Source organism: Apis florea, unplaced genomic scaffold, assembly GCF_048593485.1.
Source record: "Apis florea isolate Af1SG1 unplaced genomic scaffold, ASM4859348v1 contig_3391_pilon, whole genome shotgun sequence".
NCBI lineage: Eukaryota > Metazoa > Arthropoda > Insecta > Hymenoptera > Apidae > Apis > Apis florea.
In genome coordinates this window covers 3,037,124-3,060,900 of record NW_028256754.1, presented here as the reverse complement: position 1 = coordinate 3,060,900, position 23,777 = coordinate 3,037,124, and the positions used below count along the sequence as shown (strand labels likewise).

The window sequence follows — 23,777 nt, the reverse complement described above, 5'->3', positions numbered from 1 at the left end:
TCTTCAGTTGTTGTTGGAACTTCCGTAGTCGTAGTGGTTGGGACAGTTGGAGTTTCCGTAGTAGTTTCTGGTGTTGGCGTAGTTGTTGGCGTAGTTGTAGTTTCCGGCGATGTTGTCGTGAGAACAGTTGTTTCTTCAGTTGTAGTTGGAATCACGGTAGTAGTAGTGGTTGGTACAGTTTGAGTTTCCGTAGTAGTTTCTGGTGTTGGCGTAGTTGTTAGCGCAGTTGTAGTTTCCGGGGACGTTGTCGTGGTTGCAATTGTTTTTTCAGTTGTAGTAAGCGCTACAGTAGTTGTAGTGGTTGGTATAGTTGGACTTTCCGTTGTTGTTTCTGGTGTTGGTGTTGTGGTCGTTGTTGTTGTTGTCTCTAGCGATGTTGTTGTCGTTATTATTTTTATTACTTCTTGATATGCAGTAAGTTCTTTCTTAAAATAATCTTCTGTGGTGGGTTCTGTTTCAGTCCAGCGTGGTACTCGTAATTTTATATGCATTCTTTCTGGTGTACGGAATCTGTATGTTTCTACTGTTGTTGTAGGTGTTGCAATATCGATTTGTTCATCTTGCCAATTCAGTGTTGTCTGTAATATATCTATTTCTTTTTGATGTTCAGTATTATATGTTAACTGTGATTCAATATATGGTTCTGTCGTTATTATTTGTATCACTTCTTGATACGCAGTAAGTTCTTTGTTAAAATAATCTGGTGTTATTTCATTTATGTCTCTTCTGATTCTAGTACTCCTTTTTCTTCTTTTTTTAACGAAACTAGTTGTTTTTTTTGGAATTAAACTTAATTTCAATATGTGATGCAGAGCTAATGTTTGACTTGTGAATGATGACGTAGTTTCATTGGCGTTTTGTACCTGAGATGCTTCCACCAATTTTGGCAATAAAAATGTTTTATTCCATTGATTTTCTAATTTAATTTTTTTATCAATCGGAGAGCTTTGATTCATTTTTTTTCTCTTAGTACGAAAAAACATGTTTTCTGATTTAATTGGTCTTTTTAATTTTTCATGAGCGTGCTTTAAATGCGATTCATAATTAACTGTAATTGATTTCAGATTCCTGACTAATCGATGATGCGGCTTGCTATAAGTACTTATAGATGAAAAATCGGCGCAAAAGCGTGGATGAATATAATCTGTGAAAGGATAAGGATAACTGACTTCATGATTCCTCATAGGAACAGACTTCGATTTGTACCGTGCCTCTTCGATATTTACTAAACTTAAATCTTTCTTAGACATCCGATTGAAATTTTCTTCCACTGTATTACTGTTATTTTTTAATATTGTTTTTCTCCGCCATTGTTTGAGAATCGCCGACAAATCAGTGCATTCGACTTCATATATGTCTCCTTGCTTGTTATTTGTTAAAATAATTTCTTGCAATACTTTCACTGTTTCCGTAGTATAAAAATTAACATTCTATAATACACAACATTACTTAATGATAGTAACAATTCGATCATGATTAACATTAATCGCAATTGCCAATTGGTTATGATCTTTGACATTAATAGTTGTCGACGTTACCAAAAATGGTTTACTATTAAATATTTATGGCAATGCTTTTTTGGATTGTTCGACACAGAAGTGTACTTACAGAAATATTATCCATTTTTGTGCTATTGTTATAATAAATAGAATGATTATCAATTTTTTCGATAGTTGCACAAGCGTTATCTGCTGCTATTATCATATATATCGCAATCAATTTACAAGTCACAATAAGGAATATATTTTGCATAGCGTCATATCACGCACGTTCATTGATTGTCTCGCACTTTTTTAACGCATCCTTATAAATTCTATAGCGAATCATCGTCGCATCAAAACGAACTTATCTCGTCACGCGAACGTATCTTTACGTTTTAGTGTAGGTCGAGCGCATATTCCATCGATTTACATTTTCGATTCACGAATTAATTCATTTCATTGAATATATCGATGTATATTTTATATACTTTTAAATGCAATTTCACGAGGTTCATACATATCAATTATAGTAAAATAGAGTTACTTTTATCATGAATATGAAGTTATATGAAATTTTTGAAGAAGAAAATAATTTTAATTTTTTTTTATGTAATAAGTTTTATATAGCATGCGAAGTAAATGAAATAGCCGGTATAAAGCATTTTTAATGAAATAAAATACATAATTTTCAAAGAAAAATTTTCAAATAATTGAATAAATGCATAAAAAAATAAACAAAAAAATTTGTAAATTATATAATAATTATATAATATTATTTTATTATATTATATTATATAACTATTTAAAATAAAATTATTATTTACATGTTTATATGTATTTATATTATGTACAAAATTAATATAAATAATAATTTCATTCTAATAAATAATTTATTTCTCTTTTATTATTTTTTCCATTTTTTTTATTTTCATATGTTTGTTTTTGGAATAAGAATGAAAGTAAATTAATTATTTATATACATCATAAGGATTGATCAATTAAACTAAAAATTTTTATCGATCAATAGTTGACACTAATTCTTTCTTAAATGCTTCATCATTCTGACTAAAATAACGAATAGTTAAAAGGTTATGTGAAACAAAATTGACATTTACTTTTAAACATACCTTAATGGTAATAACTCGATATTAATATTGATAATATATTAGTCATTAATTTTGACGATTTAGAGCTTAATAATATAACATAATTTAAGCGCAGTGTTTATTTCCAAAAATAATACGAATATAAATTGCTTCTTGCATTTACTTTTAATAAAAGTAATGCTATGATATTGGAGTCCATTTTTTCCTGCACGAATCTACTTTTAACATGTGGATCTTCTATTTATATTCTGATAAGACACTCTTATACACAATATTCGAAATTTTTCACACATTTGACTTGTGCTTGTGTCAGTATTGCAATGATTGGTTCTCGATCCTTGATCGTTCTTTTGTACAAACTTTTCATTAAGGAATACTGTAAGTATTATTTATCTTATTTTAAGCATCATTTCGTATTAAAAATATTTAATCTTTATGTTTCAGCCTTCGATCCAGATATGATGGAGATAGAGGAAGAGAGGAACAAAGAACGATTTAACATTTTAGACGAGCTGCTTGGTACTTTGAGCATGACGGGGTTAATTTATTCTCTATATTGTTGTCACGGATATTACATACTCGGTGTCTGCGTTGTAACTAGCTTATCAATTTTTAACGTGATCAAATTATACCACATGATAAAACAATTAGAGGTATTCGTTTCTTAGAGATTCTCTAAAAAATTTTTTTAACTTTTTATACTTTTAATTTCTTCATTTAATTTTTGAGTTTAATCCTCGATTGTCACAATAGATTATCCAGATTTTATTTCAATTTTTAATCAACTACTAAAAAAAATTAAACTACTTTTCGAAAAATATAGCAATATTATCGAATGGAAAATATTTGTAATAAAGAAAAAGTTTCTAACAATTAAATCGATATCATATCAAACATCTTCATCAAGAAATTCTTCAAATTTTTTAAAGTACGAAAATATCTTTTTCCAATATCAAATCGTTTCGATTGAGAGAGGATAACCTAGGATTAACGACTTTGCGAATTTTAAATTTGTTAACGCTTTTTATTTAATTTTATTTAATTTTTCATTAAAAGAATAGAAGATGATATATACCCTATAATGTATTTTAATTTTTCATTAAATTTTTTGATTGAATTTCAATTTCAGGAAATGGAAACGTCACGTTTCTACAATACTTTACAACAACAAACAAAAACGATATCAAAATTTAATGTTTTCAATTGGGTAATTGTTGGAGGATGTTTTGCGTAAGTGCAATGATTTATTTCTAATTAATTAAACAGATGTTTAATTTCTCGTATCATTCAGATATGTAGTAGGTAACAATTACGCGATAGTGGCAAATTATCCTTTGCTCCTGGCAAATTGGGCAATGGTTCCAGAAGGATTTTATCAAGGATGGACGATAAATCGTGCTATTAATGATTACCTGATGGCAACTTATATCATGTGCATGACAGAAGCTCTTCGACAAACGAGCACATTATAATTATACAGGATGATTCCTAAACTATAAAGGCATAATTTAAGAACAAACATTGGAAAAAAATATTATACAAAGTTTATTCGTCAAATATTCATCAAATACAACAAATTCTGCATTAGAGATTATAAAAATTCACATTGAAGTAAGAATTTAAATATTTTACGATTAAATATTTAAATATTTAACGATTCTTATAGATTTGAAAATATTGTATAAGATAAAAATAATCGAATTTTCGTATTTTTTTAATGCAGAATTAAATGTATATATTATACATAAACTTTGTATAAAATTTTTTTTCTTATTTACTTATTTAAGTTTCATGTATTTATGATTTGAATAAATTCTAGAATCAAAAAAGAATTTCCTGGTAGATTATTAGATTATTAGGGCCTTTTATTCCCAAATATGCTGTCGTTAAATTAAATAATCTACACAAGTGGCCTTTTAATTATATTCCTCATCATTCTCTTTATATTTATATTATTGAAAAATGTATGCTTGGCATTAGTGCTTAATGACTTTGTAAATGCATAGGGCCCAAAAAAAAACCTAAGAATCGATTTTAGATGCTCTTATAGTTGATATATAGCAGTTTTATAGCATTATTTAATTTTTTGATAATTTTACATTAATTGAAAGAACTAAATAAAAATTCTTGTTTTCTAATTTTAATTATTTTGTAATCGATAACAAATATGTTAACTAAAAGAATATTTAGATTTTAATATAAAACAGGCATAATTGAAATATGTTATAATGTTCAATTCAAGAGATATATTTAACTCGATCATTGTTACCATTTCCAACATATCATTGAAATCCATATCTTGAATTCATGTTTATATTTGGTACATGTATCGTTTCAGTTCATTTGTGGATTAGTTGAGGATTAAGCATCCATCCGATGATTAATTTCATTGTATCATCATTACATAATATTTACATCGAAACAAAATTGAAATTATATACAATTTGAATAATTGGATGAAATGAATCCGAAGTTGGATGGTGATCGTTCAAATTTTATTTCGTTTACAACAATCACAATTTTCTTTACAGGCTTAACATACGCTCTTAACGTTTTATTATGTACAAAAAATTGTATATCTATCAAATACAATAAGTTTTAGTACAAACGACAGTATCACGTTTAGAAGAATGAAAGAAGTGTAAGCGTCGTCGCTATGATCACTGTCACGTACACGCATGAATGAGAACGCCTACTCGTTTGATACGACAACGAGTTTAACAGGATTATTGCATCCGATCAATAATTTAGGGAATTATTATTCTCTAAAATCGTTCGCTAGTGTACGTATAAGAGAAACTGCGTTAAGAAATACTCACCGGTCAGTTCATTTATCTTAAATATCTAATTACGAGTAAAAAAAAAAGAAAGAAAAAAAAGAAAAGAAAAGAAAAACGAAAAAGGAAAAAAGAAAAGAAAAGAAATAAAAAAGAAAGACAATGATAAAAATATTTCTTCAGGACTGTCTTTAATTTGTTTAAGTTTAGTGACCTTTGAGTCATTAATAAAAAGTTCCTAGCTTGTTTAAAATTTTCTAAAAATTAAAATTTTAGACTTTTAGATAGACTTTTAGACTTTCCAATTTTTATTCTTTTTATTCCCGTGTTCTTTTTTCTATATTTCTTCTTTATATTTCAAAGAAGAAAGAAACTTCTTTTTTCTTTTAATAAATAATAAATAAAGAGTTTAAAGACGGCCCTGTTTCACTTCTTTATAAATTAATCTACTCGAAGGCAGTCTTTTATTCTTCTATTCCACTTTACGTCGTATATAATCAGATAATTAATAGATAATTACTAGAAAAAATATTTAAATGAGCGGCGATATTTAAATGGGATCCTATTGCTCTGGTAAAAAAGTAAGTAGCTATTCCTCCCATCTTTATTGATTATCGTTTCTGATGGCAGTGGAATATTTGAGATAGCCATGGTCATTGTTCATCTGCAAAGGATCAAAAGAGTCAAAACAATTTTTCGTTGCCTAATATTTTAAAGAATTTCTTAATATTTAATCTTATCTCCAATCTTTGATTTTTAATGTAACACAGTTAAAAATAATATAAAAGTAATAATTAACGTGATATTTTACTTCAATTTTATACGTAAAGTATTTTTTGAGATATTAAAAATCCTTTTGATTATTAAAACGAGAAAATGATTCGAAAAACGTAACAAAATATTAAATTATTTTAATATATTAATAGTTCATAGATCAAAAAGATAAAAATCTCAATGATCTATTAGAATTATTAATTGATTGATTCATGATTCATTTTAAAATATGAATACTTGAAATAATCCAGAAACATTTCAAACTACATTTCATTGAATGGATAAATTACCAGTCATATAAAAAGAATTTTAATATATTCGTAGAACATATTGGAGGCCAAAACAAATTATATCAATTGAAACTTATTCATTAAGCTTATTTAATAAGCAATTTGCATTAGATGAAACGGGACAGAATTAGAGCAAGACGATAGTGTGTCACTTTGTCTCCACCTCATTTCATTTAATCATCAATTTTTATATTTCAACTTCTAGAATCGAGTTTTCAAAAGTGTCCCATAAATACACATTAACATCCTGAATAAATTATAATATGACAATACTCATTTATCAACATTTTTTTACAAAAATTACGTACGTTTTGAAAAAATTTCGAATCAGATATTGTTCTGTTCTCTCCACGCGTTCTGACTTAAACTGTGAAGTCTGAGGCTGCTTCCAGTATTTTCGTCCGGTTCGTAGCTCGGGTTAGTGTGGCCACTGTGTCCCTCGAACACATCCTTAACAGAAATCTGGCTGCTTCTCGATGGGCGTCCTTGAATTCCCAAAGGATTGCCCGCCACTCCGTAAATGTTATTTGCCCCTAAAGTTTGCATCTGCGACTTCCTTTTCATCGCCATTATACTATTCCTACGGCCCTCGAATGCCTTGAAAGCCTTTGCGGAGCGTCTGGTCGACATGTTTCTCGGCAGACCTAAATCAGAGAATTTCATTAACGAATATTCCCTTCAGTCGTGAAATCAAGATGTTGCTACCGTTTGATTAACATAGCATGTTCCTTGTGTTAATAATCTAACCACCTGTTATATTCTATTAAGCATAGAATTAAAAATTGATTTAAATTATAGACTTTTTTGTTATTTTATTATGTAATGAAATCAAAAATATCATGATATTTTGTAAATATTGAAGAATAACGTAAAATTTTAGAATTTTATTTTTCAGCCATATATAATAAAATTATTGTATAGAAATTAAATAACGGAAATTTTTTTTTAAACAAAAAGATATAAATAACGCACCATTGCCTTCAGACATGCTGAAGAATCGTTGCCTGAAAGCGACGTCAAGCGTATTGATTGCCTGTGTTTTCCTTCGACTCTTTTCAATATTTGTTATCGTCTTTCTCCTGCCTGGGCCGGTACCACTATCTTCTTCATAATCACCCTCCATTCCGTCTAATCTTTGCAAATCTCTGACTATTTCCACCGCGTGTTTAGATAACAACGCTTCTTCGGACAAATCCTTGGTCTGATTAAAGGGAAGCATAGAAAAATGTGAATGGAAAACATAATCGTTGTCTTAGATGTTTTACATCAAGGAGATAAAATTGAACTTTAAACGAATTATAATCGTTTGTGAAAGTAATAATTTTGACATGTTATTTTTTCTAACTTTTTAAGTTTTCAAGAAATAGTACTCTACGAATTCAAATAACACAGTTAAAATGCAAGAATTTAAATGTAATAATTAATTGACTAGAAATCATAACGATAATGAAAAACGAAACTAAAGATACAATGCTTTTTATTTTTAACTTTATTTTATATTGTTTGAAGAGTCATTTTTTTAAATTTTAAGGATATCTAGATAGACGAACATTTTGTAATTGTTAAAATAATGAACGATATTAAACGAGAAAACTGAAGATGAAATACTTACCTTCTTGCAACAATACCAATCCAAACTGGTGCTGGCTAAAATGTGGGCGAATGTGCCGAATCGATGGAACAACATCGCAGTGAATTGAATAACCAATATCAATGCGAAGAAGAATACGAATACCAAACCAATTGGCTCGAGTTGAAGGTACTCTTTCGTTACGTACACCTATGAGATACATTTGTCGTTAAAAAAAATACGTTGATAAATAAAGAAGAGTGACGGAATACAATTGAAAACAGAGATAGAAAACACATAAAAGAATTCACAGTTTTCATTGCTATGTTTCATTGTTACCTCGCTACGAAGCAAAATATTGTAAAAAATAACGAATTATAAATGTAAAATGTAAAATACGCAATATTTACAAATAAAATATAAATAATTGAGAGAAAACAGAAAAATAGTACAAGTTTTTATTTTCTACAAAAATAAAATTGTAAAATTGTTTGTTTAGAAAATTCTTTCGTATATATCTTTTTCAAAAATGTAATAACATTCATAATTAAATTTTTAATTAATCTGTATTTAATTTTCCTTTGAATCCTTTAATTTTGTCCAATGATACGTAATGAAGTAACAACAATTAATTTCCTGAATGTACATAACGATTAATGTATTTCTTGTTAAATTCAAGTTAGAATTTAAAAAATTTTAAACAATTTGAATTTTCATATTTCAATTTTAATAAGCTTCGTTCTCTTCCTTCTTTTCAAGAAGAGGAATTTAATCTTTTCATTTTGAATATAACATAAGAATCAAATAAAATTAATTATTCGTTAGTACAAACGGAATCAAATGTAAAATAGTTTTCCAAACACATATATTATAACACGTATAAGCCACCGTTTAGTTACATTGATAGTAACTCGTTAATGGTGCTCCTCTGCTGTCATACCTAGCAGTGCGTTATCGGAATTAGACACAAAAGAGATAAATGTGAAATGAAAACCTGTGTAATTCCTCCCTCGTTCGTATTCAGGAAAATGAATGGAAAAAAAAGGTATTCAAGAATAGTTCTTTTGGCTCTTTCGTGATCCACAAACTGTGCACGTGCTAGTTGCTTATTGAAAACCAAGAGATGAACGTCTCATTCGAATGTTCGATCACGAGAGAATTAGAAAGTGTTGGAAAATCTAGAGAACGTTGAAAGAGAATTGAGAAAATTAAAGGAATTCTCAAATTTTCTTGGAATTCCATTTGATTTCACATTTTTAAATATTATTAAATTATGTAATTTAAGATTAATTTAAACACAATTTGAAAATATTATTAATTACTATAGAACGTTTTGTTATTGAAAATGAAGTATATAAAAGTCTCAATTTTAAAATAATTAATCAGATTTGAAATTTTTCCTTGATTAATAAAAATAATATTAAATTTTTTTCTAATTTAATATTAAAAAATTTATGATTGAGATTGAGTAAGATTTTTATATTTGTTCTCCAGACTTTGATGATATTAATCAATAAATATCAATGTTAGAATAAAAGATTTCACAATATCAGCAGTTGCGTTTAACCTTTTCCCGCTTAATTTTATTCTTATTACCATATTATCGTTATTAATAATTAACAAAGAAAAGAATTTATCTCAGAGGAAAAAAAATTAAAAAAAAAATTAAATGCTGAAAAGATTAAAGATCACACAATGACCACAATTTTATTTTCGAAAGAGAAAACGAGGAAGGATGATGGGAATTTTAATTAACAAGGCGACGATGTTATTTGTGACTTAGCTAACTTAGTCAATTGCTTGGTTCCGCCCCAGGTTTTCCATTCGTTTCGAGGGTACCTGTGCAAACATGTTAATGGTAACACACTCCACGTGCTCCACATAATCCACGTTATTGACAAAACATAGACATGTCCCAGCAAGTGCAACATTATTACCGGACACCATTATCCAGCGTGCTCCGATGCTCACTGTAAAACTATAATTCTTTTGTCTGTGTATTAAAATTAAATGTCTTCTAAAATCTTTTTCAATCTTTAGCAATTTCTTTACTTTCTTTAAGAGAAATAATATAAAAAGAAAAGAGAAACATTGATGAATTTTAATTCAATTTAAATTGAACTTAAATATCGTTGAACGATGTCGAGTAGAATTGTATAACACGTGATAAATATTATAATTATTTTGTACTATTTTTAAAATGTAATTTTTGTTACGTCATTTGCTTATGAATTTATTAATTATATATTTCGCTACGAATAAATTAATACAGAATTAGTTCTTTTATTTAATATCTTAAAATTTATTTTGATTCTGATTTCCCTAGATTTTAAGTATATCTAGATTTTGATCATATGATTTTGTTTGTATCTACTGATGTATTTTTCAAAGCATGAATAATTTTAGCTTAATGAAAAATCTGATGATCAAATTGTAACTTTATTAATAAATATTTAAGTAATAGAAATTGCTAAATATTAAATAATCACGTAAGAAGCAACTCTGTGAGTAAATCTATGTCTGAAATCTCAACTAAAAATAACAATAAATATAAAACGTTTAAAACTCACAAGCTTATTTTTTTATTAAATCTAAATGGAAGCTCTAAATTGTCTATATCTTCTATTGTTAAATCTATCGATGTAGCACACATTTATAAAAATTACACTTAAGAAAAAGAATCTCTGAAATAATATCATAAAATACATATTAAAATTCAGGAAAAAACGAAGGGTCCAAGTTTAATTCGACGAATATTTCTTCTTCCTTTAAATGGCCATGTGTTAACGATAATAATAATAACGTAAAAAGAAAAGTAGAGACGGGTTGAAACTTAATTTTTATAATTACGAAATTCGAGTCAAAAATTTTAAGATATCTCGAAACTTATGAACTTCAACTCTTAAAATCCAAAATTTTCCAGAAGGAATATTTATCTATCAATATTCAAAAATTGTAATCTTCCAAGAATTATAATCTTAACCACTTAACTTTTAATTTCAAAACGTCTAAGGTCTAAAATTTGCATTTATTAGTACTCACTTAAAAATTTATATCATCAAAATATATTTAAGTTTTATACAAAACTTTATCTCAAGAGTTTCGAGTCACAACGAAAAAAAAATTGAAACAAAAATTCCAAGATTCGAGAACTCCTTTTAATTTCCAAGTTTCGAGTATCTCATTTCTAATAAGAACGAACGATAAAAAAAAATAGAAAAAAAAGTGTAATATAAAATCGCGAGCAACGGAGCACACGGAGGTGTTAGTCTCCCGAGGCATCAGTGAGACAGCATCTCTGTTTTTTCTTTTTTTTTTTTTTTTTTTTTTGGAACACTACCAGGTACCTCCCCGTCTTCTTTCATGGTGATATTCTCCTTAACGCCGAGCGGCCAGACAACGTGCAACTGATCTTTGTTCAGTTGCAGTAAGAATACAATCAGAACGAACAACGCATTGAACATAAAAAACGCGTACACACTCTTGTTCCGTAGCTCGATTAGGTCGCCGGCAATACGTGCCTGTTGATCGTTGATCAGGGAGAAGAGAAAAAAAGAGAAACAAAATATCGATTAGCAATGATATGAAAAAAATTACGCTCCGTCCGGTCGATCGTTGATCCATCGGCTCCTTTCGAGGAGAAGAATCCTCAGTCAGAGATCATTTCGATTCTCGAGAGTATCACTTTATCATCTAAAAAGCTTTTGGATAGAAAGCGATGTAGAAAATAAAGTAAACAATGCTATGATTTTTGGCTGCAAAACAGTTTGAATGCTTTGAATGCTTCTTCTATATGATAATTTTTTAATGAAGTGTTTAATTTTTAATCAAATTTCTTTTATGTGGATACTTGATGCTTTTATATTAATCTGGTATTTTAGTATTTAGATGTACGAAAGAATCTTTCCAGCATTTTAAATGTTTTGCTGCCAAAAAAGAAATTAATTCTTCTTTTTTCTTTTTCAGGGGAATAGACATCGAAGAAGCAGGACAACTCGACGTGGACGGAGCGGTGTTTACCTCGTGCAAGTTATCGGCATTAAAGCTGATGTTCGTCTTGATACCAAAAGGCCACTTCACGTGTAACAAATCTTTGTTTAGTTGGAGCAGAAAGACGATCAGAACGAAGAGGGCGTTCATCATAAAAAACGCGAAAACGCTCTGGTCACGTAGGTCCTTTAGATCTTTGGCGATTCGTGCCTGACGTATGTAAGGAACAAGTAGCATGGATTTGGTTATTTTCATTTTTCTATTACAAGTATTAAAAATTTCCCTTATTTCATATTTAATCGAATGGGGAGGGGAAATTTTGTAATTCTGTTATTACTATTTTATTGTTTTCTGTTTTTTTTTTAAATATATACTTTAACTTATTTTAAGGAAGTTTGAAAACTTTTAAAAATTATTATGTAAAAAATACTGTAAAAAAGTATTTGATTAGAAAATTGAAAAGAATATTAAAATATAGTTATTTTCATTACTTAATTTAATTATTCTATGAAATACTTTATTTATTACTTAGAAATAAATTTTTATGAACGATCTGATAAAGCATATAAAATGAAATTAATAATTTTATCAGTTTCAATGCTAATCTCTTCTTCTAAAGAATATATTCAATTAACACGTATTATTAAAAACTAAATTTAAATAATAAAAATAACAAATAGTATAAATTTGCAAATATATAATAATAATTTACTAACTCGTACACTTTTAAAATTCTATTATTTCAAATTTCTCGAAACTATTAAAAAATCTACATTTAATTAAACTAGAAAGAAAAATAGATGAAAATACTTCTTTCAAATTAAAAAAACAATAAATTTAAAACTTATTGAAATAATTGCGTTTGAAGTAAAACTTCTTACCTTTTCTGCCTTATCCTCGTCTATGGGATACAGATACTTTTCCAGAAGATCCTTCCAAAATTGTTCCTCTTGCATTGACAGAACATCGATTTCGCCTTTCTTAAGCCCTTCGTCGCTCAGCCAATAAGGTCTGCTAAGGAAGTTGCTGCCCTCGCGATTGCCTTCCGTATTTTGACTAGTCACAGTTTCTGGTTCGCTTTGACCGTCTTGACCCTCCGCTGGATCTTCGCCAATGGCGCCCAAATGATCGCCTCGAGAACCAACAGAGGATGCACGGCGTCGACTCGTCACTCCATGAGGATCCACAGCTCTAATAAATAAAATTAAAAAGCGTTTTATTTCATTTTAATAAAAATAAATATAATACTTTATTTATTTTACTTTATTTTAGAAAAAGAATTCGGTGAGAATATTAGTAAAATATCAAAAATATATTAAAAATATATTATATAATATAAAATATTTAATATGATGAATCTTTTGAATTGTTATTATAAATAAATAACTACTGAAAATTTTATAAAATATTTTATATAAATAATCGTAGTAAAAGTAAAAATAATGCGATCTAAAAAGATTCAAAAACATTATAACAGAAGAATGTAAATTTAATTATATATTTATGAATATGAAATTCTAGTTTTGGCCAAGTCAAAACAGCAAGTACATAACATTTATTTCACGGTTGACCATTTCGTTTTATTTTTTTTATAACTAATAAAAGTTGTAGCAATTTGTAACCAGTCTTTAAATGTTTAACTGGTTACAGCTTTAAAGATTTGAATCTTTTAATATAGTTAAAATAGTTGATCAAATTAATCGATAAATTCTAAAACGTATGAAAGATAATATAAAATGAGAGGCACCTTTCAATAATTTCCAAACGTTTGTTAACATTTTCCATTGATTGAGCAATAGCGACCAGTTGCTGTTTTTCGTTGGACGTTTGCCCATGAGTGCAAAACATGCATTTGAACAACCCTGCCAAGGAAATTTCTATCGATCCTTCCTCATCATCGTTCGATCCTACACCATTTTGAAGAAATCCTAACAAAGATTTCTGTTTTGCTTTCCGCTTCGCTTCCTCAGCTTCCTTTTTCTCTTGTTCAAGTTCCTATTCAGTGAAATATGTATCATAAATTTTTTGTTTAATACTAATGTATGTATTAAATATTAAATAATAATTATTTTTGAAAACACAATTATTTGTTAATGTTAGAAAGCAACTCTATTAAGAAACAATTGTAACTTTATTTATAAGTTATATTGATTTCAAAATTAAGCTCTAAATAATAATTTTATATTTCAATAAATGATTATTTTTTTTATAATAAAAATAGAAATTATATAATTACAATAATTTGTAAAGAAAATATTGAAAACAGATAGAAATGCGTAAAAAGATTATTAATTGTGTATATTATTGATTGATTAATTAAAATTATTATCGTTACATTATCAGAGAAATAAAATGTTTTGTACTTTGAAACGATTTTCCCAATATAATTTATGTTAGTGTTAATTTAATATGCAAATTTAATTTATCTATTTCAAAATGAAATATATTCTATAACGTAAAAAAGTCTTTGAATTTTCTTTTCAAGAATTTTTATTTTCCTGACAAAATTATCTTACTTTACTAAGTTTAAGTAATCCAAATTGAATATACGCACAGTGCATCTATTTAGTTGATTTAAGTGGATTTACTCGCGCAATTTACTCAATTGATATATCTATGTGAATATGTTGTATCGATCGAATAGAGATTTAATCGTGATATAATAATAATGATACAATATCAAAGTTCGAAAACGATTTGAATTTAATAAATTTAACATTTCCTATAATTAATAATAATAAATAAATTTTTGTTAATTTATTTATAATAATTTAAACAATTTAAAAAACTTTTATATTAATTATTGAAAGGTAAAATATATTATCATAAACTAATCGCAATTTTTTTCAGAATTTTCGTTTTCGTTTCAAAGTACATAAAAAGGAGACAAAAATTACCATTCATGATTTTTAATAATATTTAAGCCATTAAAATCTGAATTTAATCAACAAATTTTTCGAGATGCAAACCGAAGTTGAGTTTAAAAATTCAATTTCTGTTCAACAGTTTAATATAATATTCGTTTTCACCAAATAATATATAAAAATAAATGTGGATAAAGAAATTCAAACAGATCCAAAATAGATTAAGGAAAATCATCATTTCAAATCGTAAGTGTTCTTAATTATATCATTATAATATAATATAATGAATAAAATAATAAAGGAATTAAAATATCAAAAAAGAACTACTCAGAAAAAATAAAAAATTTGATAAAACTTCAAAGTTCCTATAGTATTTCAAAAATTGATTTTAAAAATACTATCTTTTGCAATTAATTATAATATACAATTTTTTTTATTATTAAATAATAATTATATAACTCCTTCTTTTTCCCCCCTTTTATTTTTAGTAATGGTGATTGATAGAGAACTAGAGAAAATTATTTAGTTAAGAATGTAAATAATTACCGCAGCTGTTTTCTTAGTCTTTACTTCCCTCGTGCCCCATGTAATATCGTTCAGATTACAGATTGAATAAATAATAAGCAGCACATACATTGATGGGATGGTAATGAAATATATCAAGCTGTATAGTATACAGTACATCTCCTCGAAGTGAAGTATTGCGGTTATGACTATCTGAGATGTTATTAACATTAGAAATATCGCGGTTGGTGACAATATGCCATCTTGGATGACGTTAATCGCAGTCCCAACAATCACAGCGATCATTACCATTCCGTATACAGTACTGGTTACCGCTGCTATAAAAACCTGATGTGTTAATTTTAGTATCAGTGTGCTTGAAATAGAATTTTTAATTTGGAAGAAAGTTGTAATATTTTGAGGATACATCAAAAATATTAAAAACTTGACTAAATGAGTTCAGTTTTATTAATTTTTAATTTAGTAAATATCAATCATTATTTTGTGTAAAAAAATCTATTCTATTAAATTCTTCTCTATTATGGTTCTATAGTTGATTATTAAATAGTATTATTATATTTTGAATAATTATGTTAAAATAATTTCAAAAACAGAAATTTAATTTATTTTTTATGACATTTTAATTCATCAATATTTTACAATATTTTTATAGAATTTCGAAAAATTTAACGTTTGAAGAAATAAGTAAATAGAATATAATGTATGTCTAAGAAAATTTAAAAGAGATTATTTTGATATTGCATATTTTGGAAAATATCACTTATATCACTTATCTACGAGTGTATCCTCAATATATCACTGATTAAATTTGTTTTTTTGCAAACAAGTTAGAACATACATTTGCAAACAAAAAAGCTGTATTCCTTGCGCGTGGAATTAAGTAAAAGCACTTGCCACCCTGAAGAATCGTTTTCGGTACATGCCTTTCAATCTAGCATCACTACCATTTCCTATTCAATGATATCACGATAAATTTACAATCAATATTTATTAATATCAGGCTAGTTTTTTTCTTTCTATTTTCCCATTAAATCAATACTAGAACAACCAATTAATTGTAATTAACTGTAATATAATGTATTGAAATCAGAAATCAAAATGATATTTTTGTATGTAAATTAGAAATAAATAATAAATAACTATGACTATTAGTTTTAATTATTAAAAGTATTATTAAATGAATCATAAATAATTTAGTTTAATAATAAAAAAATATTTTTTGACGCATAATGGGGAAAAATATATATGTAAAAATAGATGTTACTACTTTTTGTAAATCAATCAATAATAACATTTTTATTAGATTGGTGATAAAATATTTTTTTTTCATGTGTCGTAGAATTAATAAATAGCTTGTGTGTGTCGTGAGATAAAAAGGCTGTAAATCTTTCTTCTAGACGATCAAACTCTTGATATCCAATAACTACGTCACAAGTTATTACTGGGTATGTACAGATCCTCGTTTACAGTAGCTTACTGTCAGTGGCCATACGCAGTCCAAGTATCTGCCATAAATTTTCCCTGAGCCAGTTTCACCCAATCTTTTTTGCATAATACCCTATTCCAATGCCTCGAATATTTTTATGAACTTTTTAGCATGACTACAACTGTGACAAAGTGACGAAGAACGCAACATAATTTTTTAATCGTCAAATATTCAAATTATCAATCAATACTAATAGCAATAGTATTTGTACATTACATGTAATGTTAGGCTAATTGTTCTCGATAATTTTTAAAAAATACAGAAATATCCATCATATTTTCATACAGCATAGATTTGATAGTTCTAGCGTTGAAATGCGAATAAGAGAAAGAAAAATTTGAATACGTAGCAGATGAATTTTGAACGAACCTTTTTGGTCTTTTTCACTTGGACCTCGCGAGTTCCCCATGAGACGACATTCAAATTTATGATCGAGTAGAGGATAAGAAGAAGGTACATGGAAGGTATCGAAAGGAGATAAATGATGCCGGGTACGATACACCAGAATTCTTGTGGATGTAAACAGGCTGCTATGAAGAAGGAACCTGATAAGGCTATCAAAAATATGGCCGAGGGTGAACCGATACCGTCTTCTCCGAGCTGGAGAGCTGTACCTACGATGACGGCCATCATTATCATCGCGTATCCTGTCGATAATATCTGCGCGCACAGAAGCTGAAAGACAAAAACACACAAAAAAAAAAAAAAAAAAAAAAGAAATTGCAAATACGATCAAAGCGATAAAGCTGGTTTATATATAGATGGATAAACTTACTTGAATGTTCGCTTTACAAGTAAAACATACGAGCATGAAGAGAAGAATGGGAATGATATTGTAGTAGAAACTGGTCCAGTTATCGATCTTAAAAGCAGCCACGAAGGCACCTACTAACATGAGGAAAATCGTACCTGGTCCTAAGATAGTACCACCTGGAAAAAATAACGATGGACGATTAAAGGATTGATAATAAAAATAAAAAAAATGATGAACGTCAAATTTTCATCTTGAGATTTATAAATTTACAATTTGATTGTATGTAGTTGCTTTGTGATATTATTTGTGTTTGATTAAAGATTTTTTTGTTTTGGAAAAAGATGAAGATTGACAAAAAAGTCGTAAAAAATATATAAATTAATTTTTAGATTTATTTTTTTTAACTAATTTAATGATTCGATTGAAGTAGAGAATAAGAGTGAAATTTTATGGCATATTAAAATTTAGGAATTATATAAAAATTTTAATGGAAAAAATATCAATCAAGAGAAATGTAATATTTTTTAAAAATGTATATAACTGACCCATGAGTAAGATTTGATAAGAAATATAGGGGAGAGAAATATTATCGTTGATTTTAATGGTCCGTTTCGCGTCCATCAGAAGATCCATGATGTTGGCTATGGTGGAGGGTACCCATCGACGACGTTGATTATAAAATTCATTGAAGCCTTCCGGTGCATGAGTATAAGCATCACTAGCTGCTGAATATTCTACCTGTAACATTAATAAAATATTATAAAATCTTACATACAGGTATTCAGAAATTTAAGAAGTAATTCTTCAAATCAAAATATAGCAATCAAAAATCAGAAGAATAAAAATATTCGAAGTGTTTTCAGTTTTATTTTTTAGTTAGTTTATTAACAGTTAGAAATCTTTCTGCGATCTTTTCTTTTTACAAATGAATAAAAGCAACAGAGCATAATGTCTTTTACAAATTCGTGTTAATAAATATAAAATTGTAAAATTAAATAAATATAAGTTTTTATATATTTTACATCACGACCATCGCAATCAAAAAGCTATATATTTAGATTTTTCACGTAAAAAGTATGAAAAAAAAACTAAAAAATTTGCCATCGAAATTCACTCAGAAAATAGAGGAAATTATGCTCTTGAAGGCATTTTTTGATTCATTTCGATATCTCAATCGGTTGCCGAAATATAAAGACTCAAACTTTCTATAACGTTCGAATTAGCACAAAGATTATGAATGGGATCTAGTGACCTACATTTTTTTCCTGGAAAAGCGTAGTACGCATTTCCAGGAATCACGTCTATCGCTTGTCTGAAGTTTGGGATAGATCAGTGAGACGAGGTGCGAGGGAGAGATCTGAATAAGTGACGAGGACAAAGATAATAAACGACGAAAAATTAGTCTTTTCTTTACACGACGATATCTCGAGAACCGGATGTCGTATCGAGATAAATGAAAGAGCGTTTTAAAGGGCAAGATTTCGCGTTTCTAATGATCTTTCATTCATTGACGGGAAGTCGCTATCTTCAAAGTTATAGCAGTTCAAAGTTTTCTTACTTTTAATAGAGTTTAATTAGATTTAACATATATGATTAAAAATTCTATTTTCTTTACACAATCATATCTCGGTAACCGGAAGTCGTATTGAGATAAGTGAAAGAGCAATTCAAAGGGCAAAATTCCGCGCTTCTAATGATCTTTCGCTCATTGATCGAAAGTTATTATCTTCGGAGTTATAGCGATTTAAATTTTTCGTAATTTTAATAGAGTTTAATCGAATTTTAAGATTAAATGAACGCAATAAATATTTATTTATGGAAAAATATTGCTTATAATATCCTTATTAATAATATCAAAGATTTTAAATTGGTTTAAAAATTATTTTAAATCTATTACTTAAAATAAATATATAATAATTTAAATACATATATTCATGATGATTCATTCTATAATCGGTCATTCGGATAAATTCTATTATATTTGATAAGGAAAAAAAGATATTAGAGATTTTTTAAATACATACTCTGTAACCACGTTGCAAGAGAAGTGTACAAAGCCATCGATCTTCCCCTTGATCGTATTGCACATAATGTCTAGCCTCGTCCGATCTTGTCGTGTATTTCTTCATCACATTATCGTCCATCAAAGCTTTTCCTCTGAAAAGTGAGAAACAACCAGGACTACAAAGCACACAACCAATCATGTGCTCCGTTGCTTTTTGCAGCCAATGACCAATAGCGTATTCAAACATTTGATACCACACCATAGGACCTAATGCAATACCGAAGAATTATAAAAAATTATTTCTTCAATCTTAAAATATACGATATAGATATTTATTATATCATTTTTTAAAATTCTCAAAGATTACCTGAACCAACTGGATGAATACGACCACAAGCTGCGCCAAGATTTTTATTCTTCTTCATCAAGTCGACGAGTAATTTTACAGCAGCTGGTTGAAAATCGATATCACCATCGAGAGTTAACAGATAAGTATTTTCTGCGATCACTTCCTTCCGATCAACGCTGATTGGTAGTTCCATCAACCGGTGACCTAGCAAGTAATACATGTACATGACCTGAAAAAGAAATATATGTGAAAAAATATGTGAAAATGTGAAAAAAATGTTGGAAATGTTATATAAACGAATTACATACATGTAAAGCATAAAAAATTTTATATCAAATTTTGTATGTGTAGAAATTCATTGTACATTGTAAATTTTTTTAAAATTGTTCAGTATTAATATCAAAATATTCTGTATTTTTTTAATTATTTGTAAAATTTAAAATATAAAGTATTAAATACAAAGTTATTTTAGAATCATCAGAATATTGGATTGCTGTGAATTTTTAAAATTTATATAAAAATTCATTCTATAAAATTTTTTCAGAATTAGTTTCTATCTGTTTTTGTATCTTTTTTTAAATATTGATGATTTCTAAGTCTTAAATCATTTTTTTCTCAAAAATTTAAACATCGAAGTAGAAAAATTTCTTGATAATGTCATACAATTTTCATAATTACCTGACTCCATCGTTTTCTATGACGAATCTTGCTCTTGTCTTTCAAATGAGCGATCATTTTCGTTTTACCAGGAAGTGTCCAGACCAATCGACCACCATAAGGTGTTGGATACTTTTTTGGTGCCCTAACATGCATCCGTGTTTGATGGACATCAGACGCAGCCTCATCCAAAGTGCCCACCAATAATTTCACGAACCTGTTCACTTGCGACTCGTTCTCATCGTGATCCGATAACTCGAAGGCATCATCGAAAAAGATGTGAGCTAAAAAGAAATAAATGATAAAAAAAACGAATTATTACATAATAAAATTAATTTAAAATATATATATATATATATCTTGAGATCAATCCAATCTCGATTTCCATTATTTGATAATATTATTTTGCTTAACATCTTTATACTGATATTAGAAAAACAAAATTGTACACTCACTTTCGAATTCATAATAATCCGGATCGACAACCTTCAGATATTTTTGGGCTACACGTCGCGCACATTGATCCTCATCCAATCGAAGAATACTTTTCAAAAATTCCATCATTTCTTCCTTATTCTCGTGCCACATCGTCGCGCAAGCATATATTCTAGTTACGTGATCGCTGCTTTTTACAGTTGATGGTGGTGTGGTCGTGCCATCCGTTTGCTCGTATATAGTCTCATAGTCTCCATCTCCTTTTTCTTTCTCTATCTCTGCCAGATCCTGATCAACGAAAATTTTTATATCATTTAAATATACGTATTATGAAAAAGTAATGATCTAATTTCGATAATTTTATGGTTACGTGATAATATTGGCATAAAATATAAAATGATTTGTATAAGAAATTTGAGATTTAAATTAATTTGCATTTGTCTTACAGTTATAATATTAAAGATATTGATAAATATATCGAATTCGTTGTTTTAAATTATTTTATAAAAATATATAATTGTATATGTAACAAAGCAAAAAAAAAAAAAACAATGTATCGATTTTCAATATGTAGATTATGTATAAATTGAAATAATATAATTCTGTATAATTAAAAAAATAGAATTTTTCTGATATTTAGCCCTTTATAATATTCCTGCTATTAAAGAAAACGTTGTCCAAGAAAAGTTTATGATTCATGGTGGAAAATAAAACGCAATTGTTTATGTCACGAACATCTGTGGAGAATTCTTTTTTTCCAATAATAAAATTGTTCTACAAAGATCGTCCAATAAATATATTGCAAGAGAAAAATTTAATTTTTTTTATTTTTAAGAAATTTGATATCAATTAAAGAATGATGAATATTTTAAAATGTATTATTTCTTTAAGTTATGTTCTTTTTATAATTATAAATGATGCATTTGTTTCAATTATAAATCTTTTTTATTTTTGACGAGAGTATAAAAAGGAATAACACGATTTTATTTTGGAAAAAATATTGGATATTTTTTCCTTAATCACGAAAAACGAAAAATAATTGTAGAGAAGAAGATAAAATTTTTTCTTGAATTTAGTAAAATCAAAGCTTCTTAGATATTTTTCTCTGAAGAGACATTAAATGTTGAGATAAAGGATTTTCTTTTAAGAAATTAAGAATCGGTTGCATAAAAATCTCATTGGGGATAAAAGAAGTTGGAAATATTGGTACAACTTTAATTGTTCATAGTACTGTCGAAAATTGCAAAAAACATTTAATCAATACGGAATTAATTCTTTTTATACAAAAAGTAACTTTATTTTTAATCAGAAAAGAATTAATGAAGATAAAAGAAAACAATTACGTACAATAAGATAATGATAAATTCATTTTTTTATAAAATTTAAAATCTTATAATCGAACATTTATACAAATTTTGATCGAAAATTTGAAGAATTAATAATTTCTATAAATAAATTAATATATATATATATTAATAAATATTACAATTCAATTCATATACTTTTTTTATCATTTTAAAATTTTAATCTTCTTTTATAAAAATAATCTGCAAATCCTGCTCCCATATCTGCATAAAAATCAGTAGTAGAACATTCTAATATTGCAATATTGAAATAAGTAATTTAAAAAAAATATATATCTATGATGAAAAAATTTAAAGGAAAGAAATAAAAATTTCGATATAAATTGTAATCTAAAATTCAATTTAAAAGTTTTGAGAAATAAAAATAATTCCAAAAGTAAAAGTAATCATCCCTTAGGAATGGTGACCTACAAAGAAATCGAATTGCAAAGTACCATAATTTGCATATAACGTTTCATTATATTTCATAGAGTGTTATAAAGAATCGAAAGATTTGTATATTATAAAAACTTCGAATTTGATTACCTCCACTTTCACTTCCGGTTGGTCGTCCCTTTTCCTGTTCAAACCCATCGATTGATCGATCAGCAATGAGTTGTACATAGGAACAACGAACAATTTCTCCGTGGAAGCGAGACGTTCGCATTTCGGCGTCCAAACATGCAAAGTAATCCAAGTTTGCGACAGTAACCACAGCAGCCATACCCAGGCATATTGCTTCGAAACGAAATCGTTGAGGAAGTGCAATGGTGGCGACTCGTAGAACAAATAATCCGGAATTGTATTGTGAAATATGCAAGGATCGGTGTGTCTTAAACCGCAAGCGGCAATCAATAACGAGATCGATACCGGTATAGTTAAATTTACAGGGAACGCGTAGCTGAAACCTTGTATCAAAATCTTGCACGCGAATTTACCTGAAAGAAAGGCACTATTTTATTTTGTTACTCCTCTTTTTATTTTTACTCTTGTCCAAAAATATTCATCTTTTATAAATCGAATAATTTTTTTTTAAATTTAAATTTTTTTTGAGACGATTAAGTATTATATCGATCTAAGTAAATTATATACGTGCACCAATTTTCGTCGAAATCGATTAAAACTATTATTAGCTACGAATGACTAAAGATGATTAAAGAAGTTTTGTCTTTTTATTCTATAATTGTAAAAAATCTAAAAAATTTTACATATTTTGGTGTCTGTAGCTTTTTTATCCGTTTAAATTTTTATTACGTTGACAGTCTATTGCAATTTTTCACGTAAACAGCAAAAGATAGTCATGTTTGGTGCATATTCAAAATAGGATTTCGCTACTATGCCGCATATTGACTTAATATTGAGAGCATGTAG

General features: G+C 27.8%; 2 protein-coding genes across 7 annotated transcripts in view; one reads left to right on the top strand and one right to left on the bottom strand.

Moving 5' to 3' along the window:
- Positions 1-2,374: 2,374 nt before the first annotated feature.
- Positions 2,375-4,419, top strand: LOC105736745 (uncharacterized). The gene is made up of 4 exons (XM_012492860.3): positions 2,375-2,965; positions 3,032-3,240; positions 3,717-3,817; positions 3,879-4,419. The coding sequence occupies exons 1-4, from the start codon at positions 2,770-2,772 to the stop codon at positions 4,057-4,059; spliced, it is 687 nt and encodes a 228-aa protein (XP_012348314.1). The 5' UTR covers positions 2,375-2,769; the 3' UTR covers positions 4,060-4,419.
- A 641-nt stretch (positions 4,420-5,060) lies between these two features.
- kkv (hyaluronan synthase-like protein kkv) overlaps positions 5,061-23,777 on the bottom strand; it is a 44,637-nt gene continuing 25,920 nt past the window's right edge. For 3 of the 6 annotated variants that reach the window (XM_086912554.1, XM_086912555.1, XM_086912556.1), the window contains 16 exons: positions 22,953-23,344; positions 21,084-21,351; positions 20,650-20,912; positions 19,990-20,200; positions 19,642-19,889; positions 18,163-18,355; positions 17,639-17,793; positions 17,233-17,538; positions 13,736-13,983; positions 12,870-13,179; positions 12,019-12,198; positions 11,346-11,519; positions 8,041-8,208; positions 7,401-7,629; positions 6,737-7,072; positions 5,061-6,028 (listed from right to left, as the gene is read on the bottom strand). In XM_086912554.1, the coding sequence (XP_086768680.1) occupies positions 6,756-7,072; positions 7,401-7,629; positions 8,041-8,208; positions 11,346-11,519; positions 12,019-12,198; positions 12,870-13,179; positions 13,736-13,983; positions 17,233-17,538; positions 17,639-17,793; positions 18,163-18,355; positions 19,642-19,889; positions 19,990-20,200; positions 20,650-20,912; positions 21,084-21,351; positions 22,953-23,344 (3,662 nt within the window). In that variant the 3' untranslated portion in view covers positions 5,061-6,028; positions 6,737-6,755. Of the gene's footprint in view, positions 6,029-6,736; positions 7,073-7,400; positions 7,630-8,040; positions 8,209-11,345; positions 11,520-12,018; positions 12,199-12,869; positions 13,180-13,735; positions 13,984-15,398; positions 15,705-17,232; positions 17,539-17,638; positions 17,794-18,162; positions 18,356-19,641; positions 19,890-19,989; positions 20,201-20,649; positions 20,913-21,083; positions 21,352-22,952; positions 23,345-23,777 lie in introns of all 6 variants that reach the window. The other 3 variants (XM_086912558.1, XM_031919580.2, XM_086912557.1) reach the window with 3 other exon arrangements.

Coding starts and splice junctions, on each gene's coding strand:
- LOC105736745 (XM_012492860.3), top strand. CDS start 2,770: ATGATATTGGAGTCCATTTTTTCCTGCACGAATCTACTTTTAACATGT. Junction 2,966..3,031: donor ACTTTTCATTAAGGAATACT/GTAAGTATTATT, acceptor TTTATGTTTCAG/CCTTCGATCCAGATATGATG. Junction 3,818..3,878: donor ATTGTTGGAGGATGTTTTGC/GTAAGTGCAATG, acceptor CGTATCATTCAG/ATATGTAGTAGGTAACAATT.